This window comes from Ipomoea triloba, chromosome 2, assembly GCF_003576645.1.
Source record: "Ipomoea triloba cultivar NCNSP0323 chromosome 2, ASM357664v1".
In the NCBI taxonomy this organism is placed as follows: Eukaryota; Viridiplantae; Streptophyta; class Magnoliopsida; order Solanales; family Convolvulaceae; genus Ipomoea; species Ipomoea triloba.
The window spans coordinates 10,527,461-10,537,577 of NC_044917.1; the positions used below are offsets into that span (position 1 = coordinate 10,527,461).

Consider the following 10,117-nt stretch of genomic DNA (forward strand, 5'->3'; position numbering starts at 1 on the left):
TTGATTTGAATGGTTTTTATTGTGTTTATTAGTGCATTGGGACCATTGGCAAGCATGTATTGAAGGGAAGGGATGATTGGAGTAAGTTCGGGGTTGAACGAGGACAAGATTGTCATTATCAAAAGTTTTGACACATTCAACTTGGAGTTTAAGCGTCCATTGGTGGCATAATGTTTGCAACTTCAAGTGAGATGAGTTTGACGCGTCAAACTCATGTCATAGTTGTTCTTGATTACTTGAACTAAAGAGTACCTTAATGAGATATATAGATTTGGGTTTTATATCTTGTGTTATAATTGTGATTTATATTATTGATGTTTGTAATTAAAGGCCTAAATTACATGTTTCCCTCCTAATTGTGTCTTGATGAGAGTTAGGGCATAAATTTGAGTACCTACACTTAACTATTGCATCTTGGGAGAAGCCATATTGATTAAGGAATTCTATATTGATTGATTTTTCTTGTATTATGAATGTGACTATCTCATGAAAACGGGTATATTTCATTTACCTTATTTTGATTGGAATTATAGAAGTAATTCATAACCTTTGTACGCAGTCTTTCACGCTTGTTTAAAACTCAATTAAATATTTTACGTTAGGTTGGTACAATGGTACTAAACACTTCGACCCCCAAAAATCTCACTCTTTACTCTCTTGCATTTCCCATTTTGTTTGCATTGATTTTATTAATTGTGTATATGATCATAGTTAACTATCCTTCGTTACATTAGGATTAGCTTCTCGTGAATAAATTATTAGTTAGTGCTTAATACGCCCACTTCTCAATGGATCAATACATGAAATACTCATAGTATTTGTTTGTTATATTGTGCTGCAATCAAATTGGCGTCGTTGTTGAGGAAGGGACATCTATGTATTGACATTAGTCAACATTTTATTCTAGAAGTCTAGTTCTAAAATATACATTTTCTTATAATCACCATATCATCTCTAGACGCTGATGAACAAGAAAAGAGCGGCAATAATGAAAGCAACACATTGAAGTAATATCCTTGATCATCTTCTCCCTACTCTTAGCATTCCAAGATCATTAATCAATTTGTGCATATTAAAGGGGAGATAAATATGATATGTGAGTGAAGGCTATGAAAACACCTTAAGAGCTAGAGATCACGGGACTAATACTTCTTCTAAATGACCCAATTACTCTCATTATGGTGAAGTCGTTTTGGTAATGAATTAGCAGAGCAAATTGGATATAGCATATTTTTTGGAAGTCACATACTCACGTGATTCACGTCCGTATCCAATCCACTAAAGGTGGATTTTCACTAAGTGGATCATAACCCATCCACTTTAAGTGGATACGGATTGGATCAAAGCGAATTTGGCGAATCCTTGCTCACCAATAGTGTGGACCACAGTCCACGCAATAATGATTGAGAACTCTTCCACCCACTTTTAGCTCTAAGCCTCTAACAACCCCAAGAGACTCTAACCAACTATTGACTTACTGATTTACTCTAATGCTCCCCTTCTCAAACGGAAGCATATATATTGATCATGCGCAACCTGTTACAAATGTGCTCAACTCTATTTCTACCAAGTCATTTTATGAACAAATTTGCCAATTGAACACCAATTTAAATATGTCGAAGAGAGATTAACCATTGCTACACTCTCTCACACAAAATGATAGTCGACCTCAATATGCTTGGTCCGCTCATAAAAGACATGATTATTAGAAATATGTTTTGCAGGTTAGTTATTACACCAAAGCTTTACCGGCACACTTACCCTCGTTCCAATTTCTTCTAATATATTGTGTATCCAAGGATTCCAAGCCACCTCACCAAAACTTTAAAAAAAATCAGGGAAATTAGATAGCCTAAGAAATCCAAAGAATCACATACTCTCATTGACTTTGACATAATAAAAATGCTAATATAGATGTTTAGTAAACAACTTTTGAAATCAACTGTTTTTTTTTTTTTTCCAAAAATTGATTTTGAAAATATTCCACTTTAACATTTTGAAACAGAAGGTCAAGTATGAAGCAAGCAGATTGGTTTCCCTAACACCTTTCACAGCAGTAACAGAACCAAATGAGTAAAGAAATTTTAGCTCATCCACCGGACAACCATTCTGAAGCAAACAGCTGAGGGGGAAACTCCTTACTACTGTTACCTGTAGACCTGTAGTATATTTTTTCATTGTTCTATTAAATTTCAGTTACTACTGTTAACGTAATTTACATGTTACAAAATGTAATATATTACACTCGAATGGAAATAGAGACAAAACCCTCATCACGGGTTCAAGTAAAATACTCCCATGTGCCAAGAGGAGAGCCTATTACTACACTTGTAGCACCAAAAAAAGGACAATTCTATAGGATTTCCCATCAATGAATAACATGATTGCTCTATACCAAGCGAAGCGGAAACCAGAAGGCTTTTTTAAGTATGTTTTCTGTGAATCAAAACACCCTTTGTGCAGTCAAAGGCCAATTGGAACTATCTGATTTGAATTGTCTCCTCTTGCCTGCTGATAGGCTGACTTCTGCCAATTAACCTCTTTTCTGCAGGAGTTGTGTCAAAAAGTCATCAATATTTTACTTCAAGAACAAAAGCGGGGAACTGCATTATCTCTAGAAAGAACAATTCTATAATATAATAAGTAGGCACCTGATAGAATCCCAAATTGAACCATAATTCAAAATAGCAATGACTCTGCGTTTTCTTTCTTTTGGGATGTCTCTACCACGCTTAACAACCGGCAACTGTTTAATTCCTTTAGCCTCCATTAGTTGCTTTGCCATCGCCAATTCGGTATCTGGATAACAAGTTAAGAGTCCGCATTCTCTTCCAAGGTAGCTTATTCCTCTTGTGCATATGGAGGAGACGAGACATGTATTTTCCTGCAAAGGCGTGTAAGCTTAATTGAACTGCAAAGAGAAAATATTCTTATTGACTGTTACAGCAGACAATACATACATCTGTATGTAAAAATTCCATGTTGAGAGAATCCCCAGAGTTCTTAAATAAACTTCGCTTGATGTCTCCATATGTTAGAATTCCTTCAAGATAACCTTCACTGTCCACCACAAGAGCACAATGCTGTTGGCCATCATGCATGCATTTCAATGCTTCTTTCACGGTTTGGTTCAAGGTAAGCTTCAAATAATCTTTAGACATGGCTTGGGAAACCTGATATCACACAGAACGTAAGGGGGACAAACATAGAAAAAAGAATTCTTCAAGGAATAGTTATAAAGTCCAATTACTTGAATTCATCTTACAAAAAGCTCCAAATGAGAAAGGTAAAAACCGATACCTTCATATTTTCAAGAACAAAGTCTTCATCAATTGTTTCATGATTATTCCCATTTCCAATAATTGATAGTTCCAAGTCATGTCTCCCTCCAGTTTTCGGCCAACTTCCATCATTTTCATCTTCATCATGTGAAAGAATAGAATAACCTCTGGATAACTTTTTTGAATCAGATGTTTCTGTATCCTTATGCTGGTTTGTAACTGATGGCACCCATATTGCCAACCCAACAGCCCCCTGTTTACAGTATTTGAAACAATCAAAAACCAAGTCTGAGAATTTAATACACATCAGATGAAAAGTAACTAGTGTTGGATCTACAATAATGACATAAATTTCAGACTGGAAAAGTGATGCCCAAAGCAAGTTTCCAGTTGAACTACACAGTTAAGAATCAAGCAAGATTCAAAAGACTTTAGTTTTTAGTTCTACAGATATAGTGTCATTTCCTCCTAGATAAATTTAGTTATTTAGTTTGAATACTATACATGAGCCAAAAAAAAGATTTAAAACTAGTTTCATTGAATTTCATTTAAAAACTGAAAAGTGAGATTAAAGCTTCTTTTTTTTGGAAAACCAATAATACCCGATTACCCGATATCCATTTTACGCGTTCAATATGAAAATGCTCTATTTTCATAAGATCTTCTTGGCTGTTATTCAATATGAACTTTTTAATTGTTCCATAGAAGTAGAGTTAATTCCGGCAATGGTCCCCCGACTATGTTGATTTTCCAAAATTAGTCTCCGACTTTTAATTTTGACAATTTAGGTCCCTTGACTTTCAAATTCTTTCCAATGTTGGTCCTTTCGTCAAATTTTGGTTAAGTTGAGGTCAAATGAAGGGATAAAATTGTTCGTTCACCTATTTAGTGTATTATTACTTGTATTTCTCCTGTCCTATACGCTTGATATATGAATATAATCTCAGTCGAAGTCTCAATTGAAGCCATATAATCTCATATGAACCTGATTATATTCATATATATAGCATATAGAACATGAAAAATATGAGTAATAATACACTATACAGGTGACCGGACAATTTTACCCCTTCATTTGACATCAACTTAACCAAAATTTTACGAAAGGGCCAACATTGGAAAGAACTTTAAAGTCAGGGGACTTAAATTGTCCAAATTAAAAGTCAGGGACTAATTTTGGAAAATCAACATAGTCGGAGGACCATTGCTGGAATTAACTCATAGAAGTACATTTAAATGCTTTTTTCCCCCGAGGTTAGCCAATTTATCATGCAAGGTAAAAGGGAATAAAAGAATCATGTGTTTATTATCCTCTAAATGTAAGATTTCTTCCACCATACATAAAAAGGGAATAAATAAATCAATAAAAATTTTGGAGGCTTGATGAAGTGCTTCTTTCAGAGTTACTTCTGTTGTCCATATTTTGAGAAAAAGTATATAGTGTTTAAGTGTTTTACATTCCCATTCTACTACAAGAGATTTACAGAGTAAATCAGCATTAAGTTTAATCATGTAACAACTTTAAATGCTCAGCAGAAGACCAATTAGAGACTCAGATCCTGGGGGAACAAGACTAACCATAAGAGGAAGCAAAATTCTATAATCTTTTGTCAACTCAAACAACAGCAGAACTGAAGTTAAGGGCACCGAACACACTGAAGCTAGAGTAGCAGCCATTCCCACCTGCATCATTCAAGCACTATAGAAGTGAATTTCTATTCCAGAATTGTCTGTACAGAAATAATAACTTGAGACCAATAATACTATAAGAATTGAATAGCAGCACCAGTGCATATGCCTGTGGCTGAGCAATAGCACCACTTCCTGGAATTGCATAATTAATCAACTCAACAGAAAAACCTCCAAACACAGCACCTACTGCAGCACCAATCATTAAACTTGGGGCATAAAGACCCCCAACAAGGCCAGACCCTTTGCACAAAGCAGTAGCTATAACTTTTGCTGCTGATAATTGAGCTAGCAACCAGATTCCAGGTGCAGATGCAGTCTTCCCGGTGTGAAGAATTTCATCAACATTAGTGAAACCCCAATAAAGTACTCCAGGATATTTGAGAGCTATTATTCCTGCTCCTAAACCTCCCAAAGCAGGGCAGACAACATCAGAAAGTCCAAATTTTTCCCTCAGGAACTTAAAACCCTTACTGAACCAGTCCACTAGACGAGTGAAAGCCACACTTACTACTCCACATAACATTCCCAAAATCAGATACAAAGGCAGCTCTGCACAGGAAGCACACTTAACATTGAAGGAGTATTATTATTGAACAGTAGGAGTTCTTAAGCTCACATAAAATGCAAAGAAATCTGAAAGATAACATGTTTCAAGTCCACACACACCACACCACACAACATAGACGAGGATTATGTCAGAGAGGCTACAAACAGGTAATGAATGCATGGTGGAGCTACAATAACACTGAATAGCCATCCCTTTTCATCATCACCAATGATAGTGGCACTTATACACATGGTGAGATGAATTTTTTTAAACAACCAGGTAATCACTAGAGGTGAGAGCTGAAGAGAACTACCATGTATATAGTGGGCAAGTTAAGTAATAGTTGGTTTAAGCATCAGAAAACTTAATTGTTGTTACCTACACTTATGTATCATTGACATGCGCATTATGCGATATTTAACTTTGTTCAAAATACAGAACAAGAGAAAAATTAAGTGATCAAGAGATCTTAGAAACATTCAATTGTTGAACTCATGATAGGCCATAGAAAATATTCAACCTTGACGTGAAAGTTGAGAATGGGCATCAATGCTAAATGACAAATTTTTATTACAGCACACTCATGACTCTTGGACACAAGCTTGAGGTACTCAAATCAGGGCCACTAAAAGCATACTAGAAGTCCAATACTCCAATTGATGAATTAATCATTTTAATTGGCACTATTACATTGAAAAAACATACTTTGCTGTTTTATCCTAATTTTAGCATCCATAGAGAAACAGAATCTATCTTCTTTTTCTACCCTTTTGGGTTTATCAAATATGAATGAGTTAATATATCCATAACTTCCTACCACAGTATGAGTATATAGGTTTTCATCAACAATATATAAAAACCAGATAAGATCAAATACCGGCAGCAGATTTCAAATCATACGTGGGCACTGTGAATGCCTGTTTCTCTCCCAGGACAGCATTTGATACAGTAGATGAAATAACAGATGCCAATATAATCATTGCAGTAGTAAATGGTGGAGAGTTTTCTGCTCGCAATGGCCTTAAAACCGTTTCAATTGCGAAGAAACAGCCAGCAACTGCCGCATTGAAACCTGAAGCACAAGAATGACATAAGTGGATTATGAACAAGAGGTCGGATTTACCGCATCCACATGCAATGAACAAAATTAGGACAAGAAATCACTTTCCCATCCCTCTTAATGTCCCTGGGAGTAATGTCTTAGATCAATAGCAAAAAACTTGAAAATAAAGTGCTCTTCCCAAAGAAGTTCATGATCAAGCCAAAAAAAAACAACCTTCAGGAGCAAATGAATAATTCCAGTGAGACAAGCGCAATACCTGAGGAAATACCAGCAGCTGCACCAGCAGCGACAAGAGCTATTCTCCTTTCCCGGTTGTTTTCCATGATCACAGAGCATCCATGGGCACAAGATTTCCCAATGTCTACACTGGGGCCTTCAGGACCTAAAGAACAACCAGTACCCAGAGTGATGGCAGCTTGAATGGCCTTAACTGTAGGGAAGATTCCAGCAAATAAATCAATTCCTTGCCCCCCCTGAGATGAACTGGAGGATTGCTTTATTTGATCCAATATCTCAACTAGACCATGCAGCACGCCAACAACAACTCCACCCAAGACTGGTATTAGAAGAATTCGATGCCATGTGTCTGCTAGTCGTTGCAAACGAAGCCAAGCAGCACCCTCATTAGGAGTACCAGCCCATGCCCATTCATGAATTACATGAACCTAAGACAAGTAATCTTCATTATCATGAAATGTTCAAGAACCAATCTAGAAAACAAATGATTTTGGATGCACTGTTAAATAACTACAAAACATGTTACATATTAATTTGCAGACACTAAATAAACAACCATAGTATGTAAAACTGTGATTTTGTTCATTTTATTTCAGAAAGCAGATATTATCTCTGGCACAATTCTCAGATCTCCTAACTTACCTGCAGAAGTTGAGGCATACTTGGATTTCAATTTGACAAGCAATCCAAAATTTAAAGTACATGTTCAAGTGGGGAGCAGCATCTCAGTGTTTGCAAATTCTCCCCCACTTTGGGTTGCACCATTTAAGTGTATCAGGTAAAATTCTAAGTCAAGTTTCAATACTTCCACCTTTAATATGCAATTCTCGCATATCAATAGAACAACTTCTCTTTCTTTTTTTAACAATACAATTATAACCAGAAACACATCAGCAATTTGGATTATAATAATAAAAATAATAAAATAAAATAAAACACTTTCAAGAAAAATAGCAGCTATAAATCAACCAAATTTCTAGAACTCTAACAGAGAAGATGATGTTTTCACAATTGAGCACAGATAAATCAAACAATAATCTAAATTCAGCACAGAAAACAGTTTTAAAATTAAAATTAAAATTCTGAACTAACCCCGCGGTTAAACGCGGCAACACAAAGACCAGTAGCGAGGCCAAGGAGACATCCAAGGAGCAGTAAAGCCCACTCCGGCGGCGCGCTATCGCCAAGGACTTCATCCCCAGCGACAACCCCGTGATCCGAAGGCAACGATGACGAGTGTTCCCCCCTATCGGACCGCTTCAAACTCGACAATCGGCGATCAGAGAATCCTCGGTCCAAGCGCTTCAAGAGATCTGAAATAGTCTTGCCCGGAGTCCTTGGCGACGACTGCGCCTCCAAATCTCCCCCTCCTTCCGACACCGACGAATTCGAGCACTGCAAATGCAGCTTGTGATCGCTGTAATCGCCTCCTGACATGTCCTCTGGTTGTCACATCACCATTCCAAACAGAAATCAATGATAGACGATGGATTCATAGATCCCCCGATTGAAGTTGAAGTCAATACTGAAACAAACAAAATGAGGAGGTTTTGGGGATATTTTCAGGCTATTTTCTTCATTTTTACGAGGTTTTTCTCAGTAGGAACCGTGTGTACGGTACGGTGTCAATAAATACATTGCGTATACTCTATTTTTTATGTTCAATACAAAAGTATTTAGTAAAATCATAATTCCAAAAATGTAATATATTTGTATTTTATTTATAAACACACCCGAATTATGGTTCGCACAAAAAAAATCGTAATAGGAATCAAATACTTTGGTAGTGGTAATGCATTTTAGCGAAAGTATATTTGGAATAAGGGTTAAATAAGTCATTCAACTGCACACCAAATTGCAATTAGGTCATCAAACTCAAAACAATGCAATTGGATCCCTGAATAACACAAAGTCATACAATTTAATCCAAAATGACTTGTTTAGCTAAACATATGTTGGCGTAGCAGTTGCCACATTTAAAAATAAAATTTTAAATAATTTTAAATAAATAAATAAATAACCCGTCGGTAACGAAGGAGTTCTCCAGCCGGATCCCTTGGTCGCTTTCCGCTGGTTGTCGAATTTCCGCGTCTATACCGAATTGTTGTCTCAATTTGATATTTTAAAGCGTTTAATTGCACTTTTTAAAAAGTTTAGGTACCTAATTGACTTTTGGTGTAAAATTTAGGGATCTATTTGACCATTTTTTCTTAAATTTAAAACATCAAAATAATAAATATGTGAAATATTGTTTTTTAGTACTATTAGTTCGTTCAAACCTGTGACCTCTCATTTGAGAGAAATTCAAAGGTATCATTGAGCTACAAGCTACTTCGCTAGATAAGTGAAGTATTAATTAGCTATGGATTAGATTTTTATTGCTAATTGTGTAATTTGACTAAGTTCTCTCAAACCTAGCCTAAAACGAGGAAAAAGAGAATAAAAGAAACGGACACATACGTAAGGAAAATGAACTGTACAAACTGAAATTTATTCTTTGAGGGCAATATCGACCATTAAAAATGATGTACTCCGTAATATACACTATATAATAAGGCAAAATAAATAGAAAAGGCCAAAATATTGAAAGTCCCATCACATAAATAAAGGAAAAAAGCGAAGAAAAAGTAGTAACCTAACATAAAATGAGGAAAAAAAAACAAAAGAAAATGACACATACGTAAGTTGATGGAAAATGAAGAGTACCAAGTCAGAATATATTCTTGTGACGACAATATTGTCCATTAAAAACCATGTTCAATTACAAGCGAACCGGATAGTCCATCCAAATAATCAAATAGTCCGTATAATTTGTGTGTCATACTAACTTTTCTCAAAATTTAGTCCTTACCTTACAATAGTGTTAAAAACATTATATCATCAATTTCATGATAAAAATAGATTAGATCAACAATATAGTTGAACACCTTAGCTATTGGCTTTAACAAACGTGAACAAAGGGGCACTAAGAATCTATGAGAGTTTGGGAGAAAGTTTCCATAAGATCTTTAAAATTAAGAAAGTGAAAATTAGAACTTCAGTAATTGTTAATCATTTTGTCAAACCACGAATATTTACAAGAGAAGAGGACTTCATCAGCATTGGGGACATTTAAAAATTGAATTTAAAAATCAATTATAACTCCCAAAATTGACAATTTAATCAAATTAACTATTATGTTAAAATTTAGAATTAATTAGAATTAATTTTGTAATAGTTCATAATTAACTCAATGATTTTCATTACTTTGGAAGTACAATACAGGTTTGAGTCGATGCTCTAAGCAATTATACCATT

General features: G+C 35.4%; 1 protein-coding gene across 1 annotated transcript; it reads right to left on the reverse strand.

Moving 5' to 3' along the window:
• Positions 1-2,123: 2,123 nt before the first annotated feature.
• LOC116010196 (chloride channel protein CLC-f) lies at positions 2,124-8,412 on the reverse strand. The gene is made up of 9 exons (XM_031249485.1): positions 7,913-8,412; positions 6,840-7,248; positions 6,398-6,592; positions 5,068-5,522; positions 4,860-4,964; positions 3,301-3,534; positions 2,961-3,173; positions 2,652-2,884; positions 2,124-2,545 (listed from the first exon to the last, which is right to left on the reverse strand). The coding sequence occupies exons 1-9, from the start codon at positions 8,255-8,257 to the stop codon at positions 2,464-2,466; spliced, it is 2,271 nt and encodes a 756-aa protein (XP_031105345.1). The 5' UTR covers positions 8,258-8,412; the 3' UTR covers positions 2,124-2,463.
• Positions 8,413-10,117: the final 1,705 nt, after the last annotated feature.